A 24,905-nucleotide genomic window follows, 5' to 3' on the forward strand; every position below is an offset into this window, starting at 1 on the left:
ATAAACTCAAACATATAGTGACTAGGACAAATGTTTTAGTTCAATCCATAATCCTATTAACACACGTAAAATGTTTTATATTTCTTCTTCATTATTTTCGACGTATTAATTTTATGAAACCCACTTTGCTTGTTTGTGTTTGATCATTAAACTAAACTTGAAACGATTGTATTAACGACTTGATTTGTACATATAAATATTTATGTGAAAAGTAATACTAAAAAAATATTGTGAGGGCTGATCAATTTTTGAAAGGAGATAGGTCGACTCGTTCTAAACGTAAATCTGCAAAGAGATACAGAAGAGATAAGATAAGTCATTGAGGAACGAATACAAATAATATTATGAAATCAAAAAAGCGGAAACGCCCTTTGATGAGAAAAGTTATGGTAAAGGTCGTAAAAGACACGATGAGCACAGGAAATTAAGAGATTATAGAAATATATAATGTTCTAATGAGGAACAATTTTGTATGAGGCTATATTGAAAACCATGTTAGTAAATAAGAATTACAAGAAAATTTAACACGACTTCTGCAAAGGAATTTTGACAGTCACCATTATTGGAAAGATATTATCCATGCAAAACAAAACAATTTGAAGAATATCTCTTAAACATTAAGAAAAGCTTTCATATATGATTTGAAGATATGTTAAGAATACCAAAGGGATCCTACAAGATCCAAGATTGAGTTCTCTTTTGCAGAATGTTTTCTTTAGACAATTAGTTCAAAAGCAACATAATTTAAAGGAAGTAAACCTAGTAAACAGTTGTAAATGAGGAAGAGTATTGAGAAGATGAAGTGTGGAAACAACAATAACGAGGATTAATTGAACGCTCTATAATAGATGAAACTCAAAATGCAAAAACTGCATTAAAAAGTGGAATAGCACCAGGCATCGATACTATTCTATCAGATCTGTTCAAAAGGGAAGTAAAAGCTGTCTGCACAAGCTGGCACAACACCGGTTTTCTTATTCTACTCTTAGTTTTTTTGTTTCATATTTGTCCAACAGATTTTATTACGTCTCTTATAAAAACGCAGTATCAGATATGTTGGGGATTGATTCAGGGGTTCCGCAGGGTAGTAATCTGGGACCTTTGTTATTTTTGTTATTTATAAATGATTTGCCCCTGGTAATTAACTCAACCAGATGCTTACTCTTTGCGGACGATCTGAAGATGTTCACATCTGTACACGACTTAACTGACTGCCGGTCCTTACAGTCTGATTTAGATAACGTATTTAATTGGTGTCGGCTCAACAAGCTCCATTTTAATGTGTCTAAATGTGAGTCAATGACGTATACATTGAGGAAGAGGCCGATAGAATTTGTATATAAAATAAATAATGTGAATTTGAGGTGTGTTGTTAAAAAGAGAGACTTGGGTGTGTTGTTTTCGCCTGGTTTATGCTTTGCTGAACATATTAAAGCCACAGCAACCACAGCTTTGCGTATCTTAGGATTTGTCATTAGAAATGGGTACAGTTTCTCAAACTTACAGACGCTGCAATTACTGTTCAATTCTTTAGTGCGATCTAAGCTGGAATATGCGGTAATAGTATAGGATCCCGGGTCAATTCTTTATTCTAATTTAATAGAAACTATTCAAAATAAATTCATTAGGTATCTCTACTACAAAAAATTCCGTGTTTTCATTGGTTTTAGATCGTACGAATTTGCACGCAAATTATTTAAGATCACCAGGTTGTCTCTCAGAAGAAAAATTATATCACTCTGTTTTCTGTATAAAATGTTGAATAATAGTATAAATGCTCCATTAATATTAGAAAATATTGGTTTCTATGCGCCTGCATATTGTGGTAGGCTAAAGAATCTTTTCTATATTCCTCGGTTTTCAACTGAACTGAGACGAAATTCTCCTCTTATTAGAATCCTTTCACTGTACAACACACTGTCGGCTTCTTCCTTCATACCTCTGTTTGGCATTGGTATTAAATCGTTTAAACAACATTTGACACCTTTGATAAGTGCTGCAGCCACCCAGTAGCCAAACTTGATTTTTGTCCTTTAATTGTGTAATTTGTGATGTAATTCTGTTCATTTTTTAAAGTTTTGGTTCAATATATCCTCCGCGCGTTCTGTGATGGGTTAATTAACATTTATGCTTGATCTTGGTTGTTTTGTTATTTTTGTTGGTTATATTATGTACTAGTAGACTTAAGTTCTGAAATTTGTAATTAGGGGCAACCCTGTAATTTCGGAAGTAAAATAAATAAATAAATAAAATACTCAAAAAATATACCAATGGAATAGAACAAGGTAATAATAAACCACATATACTAGAAAGGACACAAACGGCCCTAGAATAATGTCAAACCAATTCTACAAAACGCATAGGATTTCAATGATCGTGCCGGTAGAGGAGGGGGTAACAATTTATATAGCGGATGGATTGAAAACAAGTATATTGGACTATATTGATTCAATTGAACAATGCTGGATATCTTTTTCTTTCAATAAATTAAAAATTTCTTTAGGTGTATGTTATAGGTCTGAAATATACCATAAAAAATACTTTATAGACGAGTTGGGGACTACCCCCTCTCTAATTTATCCATGCTTTGATCTTTGTGTACTCTGTGGTGATTTCAATATCGATTTGCTGGACCTAACGGATGTATACTGTGATGAGTTTCTAGAAATGATTGGCAGTTTTGAAATGGTATTAACTATTGATCAGCCAACAAGAATCACAGCCATTAAAAGTAGTTTAATTGATGCAATTTTTTGTAATCATCGTGATCTTATCACTGAAGCAAAAGTTGTTCCTGTACACAATGTAAGTGATCATGAACTTATATTCTGTAACATTAATGTAACAGTCGAGTCAGTGACTTTGCCTAGGTATATTAGGTCTTTGAAATATTTTGATCAAGCTTTCTTTTTAAACTTCATCCAGACACCGCCTTTTGATGATATACCTAGATCACCTACATGTCATTGACGACAAGATTAGCTTTCTAGATCATTAGTTGATCTCAGCTATTGACATATATGCCCCCCGTGTGAGAGTAACTTCTGCCAAGAATCCCTGTCCGTGGTTTACTGATAATGTTAGATTAATGCGAGACTTAAGAAATGAGAATCTGTCAAAATTTAAAAAAACAAAAACTCAGTCTGACTTCATCTACTATAAAGAATTAAGAAATTTTGTAAATACCGGTATTAAGTGTGAAAAACGTGCTTACATTACTCATGCTATACAGAATTCTGTTAACTCGTGGAAAGTGTTGCAAAAAAAATACAACATTTAAATCCACAACACTTAAAAAACGGCGACGAACTAAATAATTTCTTCTTGGAAGCTCAATGCTATGGCCACTATTGGGTTGATAATTTCATTAATTAATTTCAATTAATTAATTTTAATTGATTTCATTAATGACTTTGGTAAGGCAAAATTTGGCCCAGGTGTTTTCTCATTTAGGTTGATGTCCGAGAGTGATATTCTAGCTGAATTACATAATATAAGATCAAATGCTGTGGGTGCTGATGGTATTGCTATTCAATTTATAAAAATGGCTTGTCCTGTAATCTTACCTCATATAATAAATATTATTAATACTTGTCTATTAGAAGGTGTTTTCCCTTCAATATGGAAACAGTCCATTGTGATACTGGTACCAAAGGTACCAAGTCCAAACGAATACTCCTGCCTAAGACCCATAAACATTTTGTGTTCTTTATCAAAAATATTAGAAAAGATAGTTAACAGACAATTGACGGAGTTTCTGAAGGCTGAGCGCATTGTTCCAGTGAATCTGTTTGGTTTCAGGGAAGGACATAGCTGTGAAACTGCTCTGAACAATATAGTGGATGATATTGTTTCTGCAACTGACTCCAATAGATTGACTCTTCTGGGGATGTTGGATTTCTCCAAAGCATTCGATACTCTAAACCAAGATTTGTTAATATCGGGCTTGATTCTGTCTCATTAGCTTTTTTCAAAAATTACCTTAATGGCAGGATTTAATCAATCAGTATTGATCAGGTGAAGTGTTGTGAAGTGATTAGTGAACACACTAATCGGTTGATTGGTGGAGCTTATGGCTCGTTAAAATTGATTTACTCTAATCGTTATCTCTGATCTCTGATTTACTCTGGCACACAAAAAAACTTTTATACGACTCTCTGGTATTGACACACTTCAATTATGACAGCTTTTATAGTCCTGGAATAGAAGATTAACTATAAGCATTATTGAGATCCTCCTAACTCCTTCTGTATGAGCTGGTGCATCGAGTGTCCGGTCAGTTCCCTCCGCTTATCTACCCATCTTATCGGTAATCTTCCAGTTTGCCTTTACACTAAGGTTTTCCATCTGTGAAGTTTGTCTCGTTATGTGTCCAAAATAGCTAAGGTATAATTTATTAATCAGCTTGATCAACCTGGTTTTTATCTTTAGTTCGTTCAATATTTTGAAAGGTTTGTTCTGTGCTCCGGCCATAACACTCTTAGTAACCGCCTGTACATCCACATTTCAAAAGCTTCGATCTTCATTCGGCCCTTCTTCACTGTAGAAATACCCTGGTATAAATAACCTGTTATTTATACAAACAGTAACATTTTACAATTTTGCATAAAACATTAATACCTAAACCGGAATTCCTCTTAACGATGCTATAAATGTAGTGAATTGTGTTCTTTTTTTTTTTCGCATGATTCCATTGTTACGTTGAATTTTCGTGGTTCATTCATGACAAAACACAAAAAACAGTCTGTGCAGAGTGCATGGACTAATGGGATCAACCTATGTCTAAGAGAGTGTATGTACAGTTGTGAAGCCTGCAGCGATATTTTCGATGTCGACAAGTGTTTTGTTACATGTACTTTATAGGCAAGAGAAGAAAGGCTGTCAATGAAGAACATTACCGGCTGGCTTGGGTTGGGTGTCCTGCAAAGACCTAGTATGATACTAGATACAAGCACAGTGAACGCTAGGTATCTCAGCTGGAGACTCGGTTGGAGTTGAAATAAAAAAATATGATGGAAGGATGGAATCAAGGTATAAAGCATAACAAGTGCAAGGTAATTTGTAAAAATTCGTCACACACGATATCAAAAATAGATACAATAACAATACACGGAAAATGCTCGATTACAGACGAAGTTACAAAAAAAATATTGCATGAAATCAAGGTATGTGGTTCAACTTAATGTTAGCTAAGGATGTGTTCAACCACAAATTAGTGAGTTCACGTTTACGTTGAACGAACTATAACTTATTTAAAATGCAACCACTACCGTGTAACGAGGAAGTCGAAATTTTATTATTTCCGGTAATGTACTTCGATTGATTTATCATGAGTTACAAAAAGGGTTTAAATAGAAAAAAATGTTGGGCAATGTTTAAACAAAGCTGACAAAAGCTAACAATACTCGATGATGGAAGTTCATATGATCTAACGTTCAATCCAATCGAACATGCATGTCTGTGTTGAAGTCAAGACCTGATTTGAAAACAAAATAACAAATGTTTTGGCCGAATACAAGATTCGTAAATTAGACCTCATAATTCGGAACAATATTCCCAAAATTAACGTTATTAATTATAACAAATTTATTACCAAAATTCCCCTTGCAATTATAAATGGTCCGAATTTCCACAATTATATTAATGCAGCTATAATGTTTTTTTTTTAATTTACTCGGAAACTGGTTTTGGATGTAACACACAAAGTGTTTTTGCAAAATTATATACAAGAATTAGAAGCATCAAAAATAAAAGAACTACTGTAATTAACTTTATGTCTACTTTCCATACTGTGTCTGAAAAGTTCGAGTTGTTATTTGTTTTATGTTGTTTAACACTTTCAGCCCCATATGCATAGATGTGATGCACAGTGCATTACGAGCTCATGCCCGTGTGTATCATTTTGATATACAGAACTTATGGTAATGGAAATAGCGTGGGCTAAAACTGCCTATACTTTACTTTTTTCTAAGGGTCGTAACTTTTTATCTAAGTAGGGATTTCAAAGGGTTTTCCATAAACATACATCAAAAATTCATGATTACAAATTATACATCTATTGCTTTGTTTGGAAATATTTAAATTATTCTCTGGATCCTGAAGTAAATAATCACTGATGTGCTGTTTTTGGGTAAAAGTATACAAGTAACAATGATTTTCTTTCTTTGCTAATTTTTCTTCCAGATGTAGATTTTTTACAGTACGTTCAAATAAAACGCTCCATAACAAATCATAAAATTATTGAAGATAGTATAATTACTTTTTACGCTTTTGAAGCTACACCAAAAAATCTTTTTATTAAGAACTTCCCCCTTTTGCGAGAATACCAAAGCGAAACTTCGCTTACTTTTAATGAAATTAGTGATTAGCTAATTTAATTGCAACAGCTTTCAACAGTCCGAACCGGAACTCCACTAGAACGTTGATAATTCCGTCGGAATTATTCTCGCTTGCTCATTAACATAAATTTATTTAGTTTGTGTTTGTTTCTTCGATACTCGGAACAAATGTGTTTTTGTGAATCATATTAGCAGAAAAACACTCCAGAATAAAATTACGAATTGTTGGAAATTGAATTGCGATTAAATTAAATAAAAAAGCGGTTTTGTAGAACGATGTGATATTCAAATAAAGTTGAACTTTAGAAATCTACAACTTTATTGTTGTATTGAGAAAATGAAAATGTAATAATACAAATGCACTACATAAAAGCTGTGTTTAAGCAAATGGATCGAGACCATTTCTACCTATTCAACATTCAGTACGTGAAATGCACTTTTGTCAATTCCCATTTTCAATATTCCCGTCGTCGTCGACGAGTTCGCCGCATACCAACAGGAAACAAAGCGATGAAATACGCGGGTACAGCAAAGGGAAACAATTGCATTTTGAAGGATTGCGGCGGGGAAGTTTCTCCCGTCGACCTCAATCGTCTCTCTTGTGCCCCTTTTCCTCTACACCGCCGTCTCCAACCCCTAAAACCCACATATATAGTCCTTTTTGAAACCACAACTCGGACTGACATATTCGCTATAAAGATCATGGTGGTTGGAGCTTTCTGTCTGTTTAATGTACAAAGGATGGGTGTGTACGTTGTTTCAAAAATAAATCGATATATGCCACACATCGGGGCAGGATGGATGCTTCGTTCGCCACGTTCGCCATCTATAACGGACACGTTTTCACGATCTACTAAGCATTGAAAATTCCGAAAAGGCCGGCGGATGTACAATGTTCGTAAAATTGGATCACTACTGTGCATCGATGACAACGAGCAAAAAATAGCGAATGAATACCGAACAAAAAAGAGGTGCTTCGTTGTCTATCCATGGTTGTTTTCGAGTGAGCTTTTCACAGAACTTCGAGTAAAAATTATATGCTTACTTTTGCCTTTGCGATTTATATTGATACATAGCATCGTTCTTTGATATTACCATAAACTAAGTAATAGAAAAAAAATAAGCTACTGAAGTATCTTTTACGTAATCAAATTTCAAATAACAACCATTCATCCCCAAATTAGCTTAATGAGTTTACTTGTTTAACTTTTAGTAAAAGAACTTTTACAAAATTTATGAACCAAATATCGAGTATCAACATAACAGATTGCTGAACTGTGGTATAACACATATTCGACTCGGTTCGAGATCATGCCATAAATCCAATACGTTGTGAAGCGCTTTTTAAAAACGTGGTACTCTATAAATCTCTCATTAAAACCATTACACACTGACGGCCTAGTTGTAATATATTCATGGCTTTTATTCTGTAAAAAGTAGATCTACAAAAATTGCTGAAAAACTGAATCAACGAAAATCTTTTCTTGACATCGAATACGGAGAAAGAAAATAGAGAGTGTTTTCTGCACGCTCACCAATGGCAAATACAATAAAATAAGGAATACATTTTGTAGAAGATGCACGGTAAAGTCGTAAAACGTTATGAAAGTAATTTGTCGTCTGGGTTCTTGATTTAACATTTTTCAATCCTCACAGTGCTGATAGATGGTCTGTATCTAAATTATATCTCTGTTTATGTGTTAATGGTTAGATTTGTAGATAATAGTTCATTATGATAATTGTTGATATTTCAACAGGCTATAACTACACCACAATTCAATGAAACAACACATTTAAAAAATAAAAAATTTTATTAAAAAGATAATAAGAAATTCAATAAAAATAATTACACCAAATGTTCAAAATTGCCTTCATTGGTTTCAATACATCTTAATCGTATCCGAGGCGCGTACCAGAACCATTTTTACAGTGGCGTATCGTGTTGCTAGGATTTTTTGCTCTAAAATGGAGCAAACGGAATAATGTATTAGGTTGAGATCCGGCGAATTAGGCGGTCAAACGTATTTACCCCGTCTTCGCAAATGGCTTGAAATTGGCCGAATGTGACAGTGTCCAGTTTTGCCGTAGAATAAATTCTTCTTGACCGAAATGTTTCGCAACTCACGGCTCTAGAACGTTTCATAAAACTCGCTCTTGATAGCTGACGACGTTGATCTTGACAGTCGGATCAATAAAAACCAACGCTGGCGCAGATGCCGGCACAAACCATCACAGTAGCAGGGAAATGGCTGTGACCGTTAATTTTTGCAACAGCAATTTTCTGCTAACTCAGCTTGAGTAGTTGACGTTGGTTGTAGTGGTTACGGGGCGGCTTGATCGTGAAAATCTTCTGATCACTAAAGAGAACTTTTGATAAACGAACACCATCGATCAAGCGAATTATTCAGCAAGAATATTCAAAACATTATAGTATGGTTGAGGAAGTGGAGACAACTGATCTTGTAACTTCAAAGCATTCGTTTTCTTCTGACGATGTTTTGCACATTCTATTCTTCGGGGTTGTGGCGGTGATTGAACGAGAACGCTTCGCTGTCCCTCCAGTCTCCTTGTAACATTTAACAGAATCGTAAACAGTTTGTTTCTTGAAATCAGTCTTTCCTAAGCTGTCGGTCCATTTGTGCAGCTGAAAAACAGTGCCTCCAAAATTACATGAGGAATTCAATGAAATCAACAGAATAAACAAATAATCACAATGCCGACGTTAATTAACGTTTAAAAAAAGTACGGAAGCTTTTTGAATACCTTGTATTGTGGTTGGCAATCTTTCTTTCTAATTTATGTTTACCATTTGTAAATTTGACTTTTTGAGCAGCTGTTATAAAGGGATTGCGTGATAATGAAACCTGTAAAAATTTTCAGGGGAGATTTTCAGGGCATCAGGCAAGTTTGGATTTTTGTTGATAGTGCATTAGAATTGTGTAATGTCATATATTCGCACTGCTTTTTCAGTGACCACGTTTATCTTTTCACTTACATTCTTTGACCTAGAGAGAACAAGGGATTACCTTGTTGTTTCCAATTATTACATAGTCTCTATTTTTGAACCTTTATATCAAATTTAGATGTTTGAAATGTTTAAGCTTTCGAATGATTTGGCGGTTTATGTATTGATATTGAGATTACTATGAAACTTAATCCAAATTATACTTGAAAATCTTATAATTATCATTTAATAATAATAATAATAATTCATTTATTATTTAGCAGCATTTATTATTTAGCAGTAATCGTTTTGAGTATTCATATCATTCACATGTTGTTGGGTGTGCACCTAACCCAAAATTGTTTTCTATATTATTCAATCTAAGCATGATTTGTCCTGTACAGATTATTAATTCATAAAATATTCTAACTCCAAGTGGGACAATTTCCGTAATCGCATTGATATCTGAATCAACTAGAGATAACGTTGGTATTATCAAGAGATGCTTGTTGTATCTATTCAGATATTTTGTGGTGAGAAAGCTAAGACTATATCGAAATCATTATATCTGGAAGCAATACCAGCAACATGAATGCGTTTTTAGTATTTAAGCTGTGCAAAGTAGAGATATTTTATATGCGTCACATATTGTGATTAAAGCAGTGGATAATATGAATAAATTTGTGTCTTAAATTTGTTCTCACACGACATAGTTATTATAGTTATTGAAACGTAATTCATATATATTAAACTTTTATACCATTTATTGAGCATTTGTGCATGTACCAATTGTCATATCTTCGAATTTTTAACGTTATAAATTTGATGCGATGACGGAAAGTATCCCAAGCATCCAGTTTTTCGCGATCCTCTATCTCTATAGTATCCCTGCAATGCAAGCGAAAATGTTCTTAATATGACATGCGATGAATTTGTGATAACAGGGATTCTTTATTGTGATTAATCCGATATTAAGAGTGACTGTTCGTTGATGTTTCACCTTTGTTAATGTTTGCAAATAATAAAATTGTATAATTAGGAAAATTATTAATTATACAGTCATTGTATTAATAATACAACGTTTGCATGTAAATTTACGTAACATTTCAAAATGAATTTCAGACCCTAAATAAAATACTATTTCTAACATATTTGAGTTTAAACTTACTTGAATTGCGCATATCTTGATCTTTACGAGCAATGATATGAGTTTTAAGTAATCGTGTACAAAGTTCTGTAATTCCGCAATTTTTTTTTGTAATATTATATGTCATGTTGTATTGAAGGAAGATTAAAGATTAAATTCATTATCATCCAGGTACACATACACTCTTTTTTATGTTTAACTTCAAAATCTCAAACAAATATGTAAGGATAAATCTTCTGTTGTTCTTATACGCAACATAATAAAAATTGCTTCTGTTCTTCTTTAACCGTAATTACACCATGAAAATCTTACATCAACTTAACCGCTCTTTCAGCTAAATAGCTAACTGCCTTAAGTATTTAAACATTCTTTCTGGGTTCTACAAACGAAGTATTATTTGACTAAAAAGTAGGACATTCGTAGAGAAAGCTCTCATTAATTTTAAAATGTTCAAACAACGACTTGAGTTTGACCGAAATAACGTCACCGTTGTTTTCTTTGAATTAAAAAAGAGAGAAAGACAGTTAATAAAATTATATATGAACAGAGATCTAAAAAAATAACTTCTTCCTACGATGGAATGTAACTTCTACCATAGGTTGTTACATTTGAGTTGATTAAATTTGCAACCATTTTTCGTTGGTTTTTTGGTCGACTGTATATTATTGCAAGAAAGATACTTCATCAGCATTCATTAACTTCAAAAAGCACAAATCTTGATAAAGTGCTTTTACACACAAAATATAATTATTAAAAGGCAAACGTCTAACAATGCTATCTTATCCTTGCTCGTAATTTGTATTTGGGCATTAAACATTAGCCTTTTTATGCAATAAATCCGTCGAGCATCTGGATGACGAGAATTTTTTGCTTTAAGTGTCTCCGCATAAAAATGCAACGAAAAGCTCAATCAATTCTCGATATCCATCTCTGACTAATTCTTTGGTCAGATCAGCTCGGCAAAACTCAAGCAAATTGTGAATTTCGGAAAGCACATAAACTTTTCTTTAGTTTCCATTTATTTCGTAATTTTTGAAGAGGTAACTATCAAGGCCTGTGGTTACTTGACTTTATTTCAGTTTGAATACGCTTCATAACACCGTTCATGCATGTGACAGTGACATGTAAACAATAACCATTTCTCTTTATTAAGTTATTGTTTGATAAGCACACAGTTATCGTTGATATGACCTGTATTATAGTGTCACAACATAGAATTTACACATTATCATCACAATTCCAGTCTACAATAGCGTTTCCAACAACTTGGACACATAACTTCTTGAAGAGCTTTTTAACATAACTATAAAGTTCTTCATTTAATTTTTCAGCTTCTTAAGAAGGCAATTAAAAGGCATTATTCATCTCGGTGAACAACAAATTACGTCACAATATCTGAGGTACCAAACGTCTAAGATTTTGAAAATCGTCTATTATGATTTCTGCACGCTCTTTCCCTTTAATCGTTCGATCTCTTTGAATTGATTACTTACTTATCGTAAAATCGTCAGTATTCTGTCCATGTATTTTAACAGTAGCTTAAAGAATATCTCTCTTACTCTATATCTTTATCTCTCATACTCAGCTGACATCTATCAAGCGTTATTAAGCAGCAACTTAATTTTAGAGTAATAAAAACATTCCGCATAGATTTTTCACTTATTTCTAGTTCTCGATAAGAGTTAGCAAATCTGCTAATGAATTTAGCAGATTTCTTTTAAAGTCAAATATGATTGGTACTAATTCATAAGATGGTGTCAAAGGAGTTAACAGGAGAAATACTTAGCGCACAATTTGTTTTGAATAGTTCTATTTAGGTTCATCGGGTTATAACATAATCCGTCATCCGATTGCCAATCTTCATTAGACTCTGGTTCTCCACGTCTTATTCTCCAGCCTTATCATCCATATTTCTCTGTCAATACCTTCTGTCCAACTTCTTTGTGGTCTTCTTCTTCTTCTTATTCTTTGTGGTCTCCAGTGCAGTACTTTCTTTTGTAGCCGGTCTTGATGCATTCTTTGTACATGCCTTCTACATCTAAGTTGGGGTAAATTATAGTAGATAGAATGTGGATTCATATAAAAAACAATTGTAGCGGTTCGGCCGCAAGTAACCTGTATGTTAAGCCGAGGTTGTTTGCAGACGAGGCCCTGCATATATATTGTCCACTATTATATCTACATGGTATCATTTATAGCACTTTGACCGCAAGCAACCTCAGCTTAACCAAGCACTGCAGATATATTGTCTAATGTTGTATCGAGATAGCATCATATGTCCCTTATGTCTTCGTTTCTAATCCTTTCCTGTCTAGATTTTCCAGCAGTTCTTCTCCGGTAATTCATTTCTGTGGTTTTCAGTGTTTTTTCTGTCTTATTCTTTATAGACCACACTTCTGTAACAACATCTATAAGTTATTGTACTTCTAACTATTGAGTTGTATATTCTGTTTGTTTTATGTTTATCCTACAGCAGACTGTTTAACATGGATACTACCTTCCTATCCTGCAGATTTTTTTTCCGGCTATCTCCTCGCCAGTTCTCCTTCGATATTTTTACGCCCAAGTGTTTGTATGAGCTGCAATATCCAAGTGTTTGATGTTATGTTAACTCAAGATAGGCAGATGTCGTTGTTCTCTTCCAATACACATGTTCAGTTTTTTGCAAGTCTAGTCTCCAGTTATCTCTTTTATTAGCTCTTTAATTAGTTTGTGCGTCATATATTCAGCATTATCAATGTCCTATGCAATTACAACTTGATCATCTGTGAACGCCAAAGTGTAACGCCAATTTCTTTTCCATCTTAGTAACGCGCTTCCTAAATAATGTGTTGGATCGATACAACCTTGTTTGAGTCCTTTTGTTGCTTCAGACCCAGCTGTTAAGATATTTCTTGTTTCTGTCAATATTTTTCTTTTGTCATTTTCTTGTTTCTTTCCTTGTTGGTATTTTATTGTTATTGGGAGTTATTGTGGTGCTCGCTACTATGTGAAGCACCTCTCTTTAATAGTTCCAGTATCATTTTCCTTTTATCAGCCAGTTTTTATACGATGTCAAACAGATTATCTAAGCTATTAACAAACTCTCGTTGACTCAGCTAAAATTCGACTCGTGCTTTTCGTGAAATAAAACTGACGGAACTTATTCACTAAAGGGAAGTTTTGAGATCGTTTCACATTCTCTATTAAAAGTGTACTCGTTTTAATGTTCCATAATTTCTCTGACATGTTGATTAATTGAAATCGATACGTCAAGGCGAACGCGTTGCCGAAATTTCATTTCATAATATTATTAAAATACGTTAATAGGCTTTGATATTTTTGGACCAAAAATAAATTTCAAAATGCTGAAAACAATACCATTTCATAATAATAATATTGTTGGGTACTATGAATTTTGGACGATCGATATTTACTCATACCCTTTTTATATCCATTAGCGATATAACGTATTTTCCCGTGTGATTAAGCATAGCACCGCTGGAAACGTTATCGTTAAATTGAAACCCACCCGTTGCATAGACGAACGAACACCATAAAACCAGAGAAAATATCGACTGGAATTACCATAGATATGACTTCGAAACGACTTTACGGCTGTATGCGTTATGAATATTTTTACGTTTATGTGAATATAACGGCATGGTAACGTTACCGGTAATTGTAGTTTACTTCGGGCAAGTTTTACTATTTAATTTACATATCGTTGTTTTATCTTTTCTTATATTTAACACATTAAGATCTTTAAATACCCATTATAATTAAGCTTGAAGACAATTTAAGTGAAAACACTTAATAAACGACATAATAATTTTAAAATATGTTAAATAAGTTGCGTAAACTTCGTCTGGTTTAAATTAAAGCATAAAATAATTATGATTATGCGTATGATATACATAGTATCATCGATTTTTACTTTGTAATATAAAATTCTAATATAACAAGCGTATATTTACTGTTAGCGTGTCTAAATCAATAACGCATTATTTCCGTTTTAAAATAATATTTTATGTATAACTTGAAAAGGTGGATACTGTTAAGAACGGATACTAATGGCACGGTACTAAGTAATCACATTAATAATCTGTAAATAAAATAATTTCGGTTGAAACCCAATTTTTTTACCGCATTACTAATATTCAGTGCAAAAATAATATGCTTTCTTGGAAGGAATAACGATTTTTGCGTATTTTTAAACGCAAGTGTGCTATTAAGTGACCACAAAGACCATCATGTATCGAGGTTAAAGACTGCTTACGAGGTCGTATTAAAAAGGCAATCTACACCTACAACGCTACCGTTAAATTTATTTAAAAGAAAAATCTGTTATGCATTAACACGTCAAAAGCGTTTATTCTTGAAAATAATAAATATAAATCAAGCCGGTTTTAATATATGTAGATTGAAGAAAGAACTTTATTTAAAACATATTTTTATTTTTTTTTTGTAATAATAAACTTGTAACGAACGGCTGGATTATATTTGGTAGCTTTAACGTTAAAAGTCTACTGTATATTAATTTTGTTTATCAAAGATAGATAAGATAGAGTTTGAGGATCGTTTCAATATTGCATGTTGTTATGAATGATTGAATAAAAAATCTCGTTTTTATCGTACACGGTTTGTAAACAACGTAGATTTTTTTTAATTATATTTTTAATTTTTAATGTATAAAAAGTTATAGCATTATTTTTAAGATTTGTGTTTTGGTTCTTGCAGGCTGGAGTATTGGAGATGACATGGGTGGTAAGCGATTTTACCGCGACCAGTCCTCATGAACTAAGCGTTTCTAAGGGACAACAAGTGGAAGTCGTGGAAATACACTCTTCGAAACCAGACTTTTGTTTAGTGCGTATGCCCACAAGGGGCAGTGACAGTGAAAATAGTACCGTACCAGAAGGGCTTGTGCCGTTAGCCGTTTTAAAACAGCCTCCAGCACCTAGAAGTTCGCCATCTAGAAGACCATTATTAGATCATGAAGGTAAGTACCTAATTGGTTATTATTTTTAATAAAAGAAAACAGTCATATAAGATTTAATTTTCAATTAAGCTGTACTTAACTACAAATTAACTGGTGTTCTTCAATATAAAAAGTATAGCATTTTTACTAGAAATGTTCAAAGAATTGTACAAATTTTTGATTGATTTAATATTAAAATGTTTCTGCATTATTCGCTTTCTGACAAAAAAAGGTGAGGGCAATGAACATACTTAATTTGATGATTGTTATAACACAACACGTTATATTAAAGTTTCATATAATATAATATATTGATTTAAATCTGATGTCAGCAAATACAGTACCCCTACTTTTGAATTGGAATTGGAAAGAGTCAAACTTTGAGTTTAGGGTGTTGGAACTGTTGATCATTTTTAGTATGTTTAATTGTGAAAAAAGTTTTAAATGTAAAAATTCACGATGTTGAGCTTTATAATATAGTACTATTAAAATGTACGTGGTTTTCGCACAAGATTTAAGATAAATCTATGCTAATACTCTATGACATAGATGTATATATTTTTGCCTCAGTGAGATGTGATTGCAGGCCAGCTATTGCTCTAGTGGCGTTCTACCTCACTTTCACCAATTTTGAACAACAACGAGGAAGAGTAGGGGCATTATTGAGTTTATATGTACAGTTGGTAGTTTTGTTTAAATTAGTTGGTTCTTTATAGAAGTGATTGGCGTTAGCTTGTGTAGCTGTTTAGTTAGAATTCACGTATGTTACGTGTATGTCAAACAATGCTTTGATACTATAGGAGTTCACGAGGCAGTTAACCGAATTAGTTAACTTCTTAATATTATATATGCGTCTTTCGAAAAAATTCGTAATCATCTTAATAATATTCGGTAAAATGCTATTAAGGGTGGGTTGGGTGTAGAAAGAAACGCTTAATGGCGATATAATGCCTAATAATGGTAATAATGGATCTCGTTCAGGTTTCAACTTCCTGAAGTATCATATTTGAGTTTTAATAAGAACCAGAAACGATACGGTAAGGGACAGGACTATCTCACTTTGTGTTTATTGAGAAATACTTTTCACATCGCTTCCAATTCTTAATTTCTACTATGGACACTGGAAACTATGGACGGACTATGGAAACAATTTAAATAGCGTTCAGTGAAGCATTATCAAAAATGTAACAAATTTTAGAGATAGATACATAATATATAGGTATCAAGAAATCTGGCATCAATTCAGATTTTAACCTTAATGATCTTTAAAATTTAACCTTTCAAAAAAAGTATTTTCAAAAGATCAGTTTTCATAGCTAATTAGAACCTCAATAATTAGAGCAAGAGTATGCAAGCAATGCGAACTCTAGACTTGAAGAGTGTTCTCGTGTGAAATCCTTATTTGGCAAAACATGTTCTTCTCACATCAAATGCTTTTCCTGTTTGTTGGACAAAATGATTAATACTCACTATGTTAATAATCAATTAATATACTCATTAACTATGTTAGAGGTTCTTCATTCTTTTCTCAAATACATAAATTCATATTAAATACTGAGAGGGTGACCTCCAGGTTTCTAAAAAATAGTGATCCTTCAGATCCAATTATCATTACACCTGCAGATAAAGGTCAATGCACTGTTGCTATGTCCAAATCGATGTACCTTCAAAGAGCTATGTTGCTCCTGTCTGATGATTCTACTTACAAAGAGCTCCCCAGGGACCCCACAACCTCCACCCAAACTAAAAATAGCAAATACGTCCAAAAACTGAAGCAGTTGGAGTGTATTGACACTAAGACCTCTAAAGCCTTGATGTGTTACAACGGCGTTAGCCCTAAATTTTATGGCCTTCCAAAAGTCCATAAAGACGACTGTCCCCTTAGACCTATTACATATATCTTTTGTTAGCTCTCTGGACTTGGAGCTCTCAAACTGGACTAGTTTCAACATCCAGGACTCATATACGTTTGTGGAGGAGGTGGCTAAGATTAAGCTCCCCGTCGACCATGCTTTGGTCTCGTTGGACATGGTTTCATTATGTACCAACAGTCCCATGGACTTGGTGACCCATATAATAAGCAGGGAATGGGAAGAATCTCTTTATGGAGATCATCCAATTTCTGTTCACCTCCTCTGCCTTTTCCTATCAAGGACAAATCTATCAGCAAATGTTTGGTACACCGATGGGTAGCCCCTTGAGCCCTGTACTGGCATTGATTGTAATGGATGACTTAATTTCCAACTCCATACCTAAGTTGGGTTTCAAATTTCCCTTCATTTACAAATACGTGGATGATATTATCTGCTACATCTCCTCCATTGCCCTGGATGTTGTATTGGATACCTTTAATTGTACATAACAACAGGTTACAGTTTACTATTGAAACTGAGTCCTCCAAGTCAGTCCCCGTTCTCTATTGCCTTGTTATTCGAGAGGATGACGGGTCGATTTGTACTGATTGGTGCAGGAAAAAACAACGCACAGGAAGATATATTAACTTTCATTCCAATCATCCGTTACATCAAAAACTTAATACTGTTGTTGCAATGAGGGACAGAATTAGGAAGATTTTCCATCTCCGTTTTGTGGAAAAAAAAATTGTATCTGTTGTCGGATATGTTCTGCAACAATGGCTTTCCCAGACCTCCGGTAAACAAACTTCTATACACGACCCCCAGGATACTCGATACATCCCTAACGATATCCCCGGTAACTGACGACAAGCTTGGTTTCTCACTCCTATCATTTATTCTGCAGTTGACCACTAGGTTAACAAAACTGTTACATACTGAAAGTATAAAAATTGCTAAATTTAATTACAGACCTCTTAAGAGCTATTTCTCGAATCTTAAGGATCCCACCCCCATGCTTCTTAAATCCAACGTTATCTACAAAATCCCGCGTGGTGTTTACACAGCGTCTTATATAGGGACCACTTCACAATATGTCAAGAGAAGAGTTCAACAACATGAAGTTGATTGTAAAAATCTCCGCTCCAACAAATCGGAGTTGGTTAACCTGTTTCAGGAAAATAACTTCAAAAAACGCCTCTTTTTTGAAATGGTTTCTATTAACTAAGAAAGGATGACTGTAAAACTCTCAGGAACAGACTTCCAAAACCTCAGTATCATATATAAACATCTCCTCGCCATTGTGGTAAAGATCTCAGAGATCCTATTTTAGGGTTTCTATCTGTTTTGCATTTTTTGTGCCTGATATATTTTGAGGTTACGTCGGGTTTTTTAACGTTCTTTCTTTCTTCCTCTTCAACTGTCAGGTTTTACAGTTCCCTTCTTTGCCTTGCCAACATTGTGTTGGCACTCCTGGATTGGGTGGAAAACTCCCACGTTTTTTCACGAATTGCTGGTTATGTCACACCAATTTGTTCACGTTTTGACTTGCAACCTTGTTCGTCCTTTATTGTTCACGTTAATTCTGCTGGTTTCTTGTTCAATTACCGCCAGCACTGAGCTTTCATGGCGTTGGACTTGTTTATATTAAGATCGCGCTCTTGTTCGTAATTTTTAGAGGTTAACCTCTTTTAATTATTTTCTTGAAAATATTTTATAATTGTTTCATTAGATCTTTATATTTATAGACATTGATGTTCTGGTGGTATAAAGAAAAAGCGTCTTATTAAGTGTCTTGCCAAAAAATAATAAAATAAGACCGTTATCGTCCCTGGTCTCTCTCAATTTTTGCCTCCAATCCTCTCTCTCCATGGTCATCCTCCTCCAGTTTTTGGATATAACCATATCCCTGGCGCTCCTGTTCGTTCCGTCCTTCCACCCTACCTAGGTCTTCCCCTAGATCTCGCTTCTTGCAATATCCTGTTAAGTAGTTACTTCGGTATCCATCCCTCCTTCATCCGGACAATATGTCCTGTCCATTGCAATCGCTGGATCTTGATACTCTTAGTACATTACCTCCTTGTGGTAGCTATATGTTGCATCTACAATCCTCAGGATCTTCCCCTCGAAGATGTCTAAGCTCTTTGCAATTTCAGAGTTAGCATCCATATCTTAAACTATATTTCATTATAGACCTTAAAATTGTTGTATAGATCCGAAATATTATGTTATTGGTTAGCCGGCAGTATCCTTCGTCATATTTCCCCCGCTTGAATGTCATCTCTTGTAACAATGAATGGCAGCTTCATTTCAAGATATACGGTTTGCGTGACCACCTCTCCTCTATGTTATCCTCCATATCTCTGCTTGCCGACTCTGCGTCTCCATTTTCGTTTGCTATATTTGTTCTCAGTCCCACCTGTTTCACCACGTTTTTCATTTCTCTGTAGGTTTCTTCTGCATCCCTTCATGTTCATATCCTTATTCCATTCCATTCTCCATCTAGCCATTATATTCCATAGCCTTCCTCTCCTAATCCGTTCTCCACTTCCGCACTCAGTTTCTCTCCTACAATTGATCCTTTCAAACTCTCTAGATTAAGTATTTCCTGCTTCTGAGTCTTCTGTTATATTTTGCTGTTAATTTTGCACCTCAATTTTACCTGAACTAGATAGTGAGTTGTTAGTGGTTGTTGTTTTGTCTATTGGTAGGTGAGGTCTTTGATTATATGTATTCCCATCTGGTAGCCTTGTAGATATCTCGATGGGGAAGATAGGTTCAGCTTATTACCATATTCTTAGCCGCTGCAAAATTAATCAGAAATTCACTGTTTTCATTAGTCTCCTCGTGAAAACTATGCCTGGCAATTGATCTTATAAATTCCTACTCCTTTCCGGTCTTTACGTTCTTATTACAATCCTCGATTATAGTCTTGATATCATTTTTTGGGTATGAGTCGTAACGGTTTTAGTTGTTACGTTAATAATTGTTATTTTAAGGAAACGCGACTTGATTCTCAGTTTGCACATTCTTTCACTTATAGATTGAAAGTCAATTGTACTCTGTTGTCCATTATGAACGCCGCTCACAATTCCAATAAGCCTGTCTGCTTGCCACCGTACAGCACAGTGTAAGCGTTAGTTTTTCTGATTCCATCACCATTGCAAGAACTGCTGTCCTCCCGGTCTCTTTAGTTTGCTTACCATTCCAGTCATCTCGTGATCTTCTCAGATCTTTCCATTTCAAACCGGACCTTTCACATATGTGGTCAGATGATCTCCATCAACTCGTCCATACTGACAACATAGATTTGTGATTATTTTAATATCTTTTCTACACTAGATATCCCTTCATCATTTACAACTGAATCTCGTTCAGCTGGATTAACCTAAAGATTCAAGGCATCAGCTCCGAAGGCAGAGCTGAGAATTAAGCTTTCATTCTAAGAATTAAAAAATTTGAATCATTCCTGCGCAGAACATATCCTGCCTATACATTTTGTCGCCTTCCTAATACAAACCCGTCATATATATATTTGCTATATACTATTAACTGTCTGTTCAGTTCTGTTTCCCTAAAACTTTTTCAATCTTGTCAAAAAGTTCTTTTTACATATATTGAGCATGATCACGCTACAGTTATTACAATTGAAATGTTTTAATTGGCAGACCAGAAATGTTGTAACTACTGGGTTCAACCCCATAATAAGTATCGAAGTTGTAGCAATAACCATTTGAAGTATAAAACATCCAATCTTTGTAACCAACTCTGATCGGTTTTCTCCTTATGATTTTTAGGATATTTTTTGTCTTTCCTATGTCGTCTGCCCTTTGTAGATGCAGTTTATTCGATATTTTCCTATTGTTAGAAGGCAAAAATTGTAGAAGTTTTCTGAAAATCCAAAAATGTGTTGAAATAAAAAATCAGAATTGATTAATAATTGCTGCATAAAGGTAATTACTAAAAGAAGCAATTACCAAAGAATCTCAAAATTTTTTAATTAAAAAAATATTTCAAGTTAGAATGATATAAATTAACCTGCTAATAAGTTAACCAACTAATTTATCGAAGTCCAATGCAAACATCTTCAATATTGACTTTTTTTGACGTAAAACCGTAATTGCCATCGTCCTAGTAGACCACGGTGGTGGTTGACCAATTACGCAATTACAAAATTGCCCCCGACAGGAAAACGATTGTTAGCGGCCGATTGTCGACGACGATGCCGCCACCACCACCACCACCGAAACGCGGGTTACGTACAACGGACGGATGCTGCAGGAGGTCGGGTCAAGGTCGACCCCCCGACACCGCCGCCAATCTATTGATCTCTCCGCCGCCGTGTGCTGGTAGGCACTTACCGCCATGAGCGTCGCGGCGCCGCCACCACCTCTACCATTGAGGGGTGGTAAGGACGAGAGAGGTCCTTGCCCACGCTAGGTCACGACGCGGAGGATCGGGAACGAACAGGAATAGGGGATGATATTCAGGACGAGGTTTCCGTTCCAAATTTATTACACGCGCCGAACGTGACTAAGTGCGGAAAACGATTTCGAAAGTTATCGTGGGAAAATTAATGCAATACTTGGAATTATTCGAAAACTTGAAAGAATCGGGACATTATTAATTAATAGGATTAAGTTAAGGAGAAGTTTTTCTTAATTACTTAGGTACTAAGTAGAAACTTAGTAGTTACGGTTAAAGTTCCTAATTAAGAAGATCTTTGTTTCTGACGTTTTGTATAAAGCCGTCATTTACCTCAACTTTGGTCAATTACAAAGTTTTCTGTTCTTTGCAAATATTACCTAGGAACATTTTCCAGCTGGGGCTGGATTCAGTAGGATGAAATTAACAGCTTTATTATAACTAAAATATTCAATTATTCCCAAGCACTTGCAAGTTTTTTTCTTGGATTTTTATGTGGGTATGTATTTAAACGGCTAGATGAACCACTTACTGGTCAAAACAAAATCTTTATTATGTTTTGATTATGATCGGGGACTCATTTGTTAAGCATTTCTTTTTACATTAAAGCATGTCTAAATATAGGGCAAGATATCTCATTAGCACATTTGACACATATCCCTAAATCATCTTATTATCTTGTGTTTATCAGTCACATTTTAAAATAAATATTAAATCCGATTATAGAGTGCTTATAACATGATGATGCAATCTGTGCATATCATAGTACAAAGTTTAGTTATGGAATGCATATTTATTCCATGCATTGATTACAACAGCGACATTTTACTTAAAATAGTTTTATGGATTATTTAACAATTAGAATAATAATATTGAGTAAGTAATTTAAGTAATTTAATGAAATTATAGATTAATAGACCAGAATTGATTGGATTGTTTGATAACTGCAATTAAAAGGACCAATTTCCAACCAATTAGAAACGCTTGTAGTAATAAAGTCAATAACGTCTTCAATTAATATTCCAACTTAATTACATAACTTAATACTCCATCATGTAAGATATTCGATATATTTGTTTTAAAAGTGCGAATAACACAGAAATATTAGAATATGGAGTAATTAAGATTTGATATTAAAGTGTAATAGTAGAGATAATTAAATAAATGATGAGATTACAAACAATACCAACAATATTTGACAATATAAGGTTTGTTAATATTGCTGCAATATTATAAATCACTTTCAGTAGTAAAGTTTCCTAAAAAATAATCCTTTCAAAATCTTTTAAATCAGTTGTTCTGTCGAAACTTTGGACAGATTAAGATCTGGGATCAAATCATGAAATCCATCTTGATTAAAATTGATCCTTTAGTATAAAGTAAGTGTTTACTATAATATTTCTATTTCAGTATCCTACGCTAGTCATATCATCTTTTAGTAACACGTTATATGATAGGATGCACAACTTTTCTTATATTTTATTATTGTATCTTATTCGTGCAAAAATAACAAAAGTTTGTTAGAATTTTTTTTTTAATATTCAGGAAATAAAGATTAATATTCATAATTGATTTTTCAACACATTTTTAAGACATTCGTAAACTGCGTTATGTGTCTATGTATGTTGTAGTTTTTGTCGTTGTTCTGGTGATTACACCATTCTTTTGTATAGGCTAACAAGCTTGTTAAGGTCTATGGGGACTGTAGTAGATGGTTGATATATTGATGTATTCTAGTTTTAATATGATGACTGGTGAATGTTTTTTTTATTTCATAGACGTAATAGGAAATGTTATCAGTTAAGATGAGTCTGGTATTGTTAGTACAGATTTTAAAGACCTTAGAAGAATGCTATTGTTTTTAAGTTGGACCAAAATAGAATTGTTGGAGGGGACTTGGCATTGTAAAAGGATGTTTTGATAGCTACAGTGTTGATTAGGTTGAGAATATTTATGATGCTGTTTATTTTGTTTGTGATTTCTAATAATTGTAGAAAATTAGAGTTGTGTTTAATTGGAACTAGTTTGTCTCATTTGTTGTGTGGTTTTGAACAGGTAGTGCTGGTTTAGCTTGACTTATTCGTGTGGTAGCTTTGAGGGAAGCGCCAACAAAATTCACAGTCCATGGCGTTTTGTTGTCTATACGATTTGTTGGTATATTAATCGGTTGTTCTGTTATTTCTGTTGGAGGCCACCTAACAGAGACCTCCAATACAATAATATTTATTATATTATTATATATATTTTGACTTGAAAATAAAATTTTCTAAATGGCCGCCACATTTATCTACACACTAATTGAAGTTGTGACTAAGAATTTTCTGTAATTCGTAGCAGTGTGGCCTGGTTAATAGGTCTGAGTTCTGGAGTAATGTTGTCTTTTAAAGAGTTCTATCTGCGAAAACCCTAGGCATCAAATATCCCCATAAAATGAAATGAAGGATAATTAAATATGAGAACCTTGATTAAATATGAGATACTGTACCATACAGTACTTTTGCATATAGTACTTAGATACAGTTAGACCAACTTATTAAACCCAAACTTTAGGATTTAGGCAAACTCCCAGTAATTTTAGACAATCAGGCTTGCGCAAGCTTGTGTTATACCGGTATAAAAAGTCAATCAGGAAAAGTGGGAACTCTGGGAAAAAAAATATTTGCAGTTTTAAAACATTTTGTTTGAAAATAAAATCTTCTAAATGGCCGCCACATTTATCTTAACATAGTTGAAGTCGTGATTAAGAATTCTCTGTACCTCGTAACAGTATCTCGTGGTTAATAGGTCTGATTTCTTGAGTACTGTTGTCTTTTAAAGAGCTCTATCTGCGAAAACCCTAGCCATCAAATATCCCCATAAAATGAAATGAGGGCTGATTAAATCTGGGAACCTTGACGGCCAATTAAGATCACTATGTCGAGATACAAGATTATGTAAAAATGTTTCTTAGGGTATCCATGTAAATTGGCGCATAATGGCATGTTCCGCCACCTTGCTGGAATCGTTGCAATTTAGCAGATACTGTACCATACAGTACTTTTGCATATAATACTTAGATACAGTAAGATCAACTTATTAAACCCAAACTTTAGGATTTAGGCAAACTCCTAGTAATTTTAGACAATCAGGCTTGCGCAACCTTGTGCTATACCGGTGTAAAAAATCAATCAGGACAAGTGGGAACTCTGGGAAAAACATATTGCAGTTTTAAAACATTTTTTTTGAAAATAAAATTTTC

At 34.1% G+C, this 24,905-nt stretch overlaps 1 protein-coding gene across 8 annotated transcripts in view; it reads left to right on the forward strand.

The window, feature by feature from the left end:
• LOC111429585 (trio Rho guanine nucleotide exchange factor) overlaps nt 1–24,905 on the forward strand; it is a 232,834-nt gene that overhangs the window by 123,482 nt on the left and 84,447 nt on the right. For all 8 annotated transcript variants that reach the window (XM_071197653.1, XM_071197666.1, XM_071197664.1 and 5 more), the window contains one exon: nt 15,149–15,410. In XM_071197653.1, the coding sequence (XP_071053754.1) occupies nt 15,149–15,410 (262 nt within the window). The remainder of the gene's footprint in view (nt 1–15,148; nt 15,411–24,905) is intronic.

Source organism: Onthophagus taurus, chromosome 1 (assembly GCF_036711975.1).
Source record: "Onthophagus taurus isolate NC chromosome 1, IU_Otau_3.0, whole genome shotgun sequence".
NCBI classification, from domain to species: domain Eukaryota; kingdom Metazoa; phylum Arthropoda; class Insecta; order Coleoptera; family Scarabaeidae; genus Onthophagus; species Onthophagus taurus.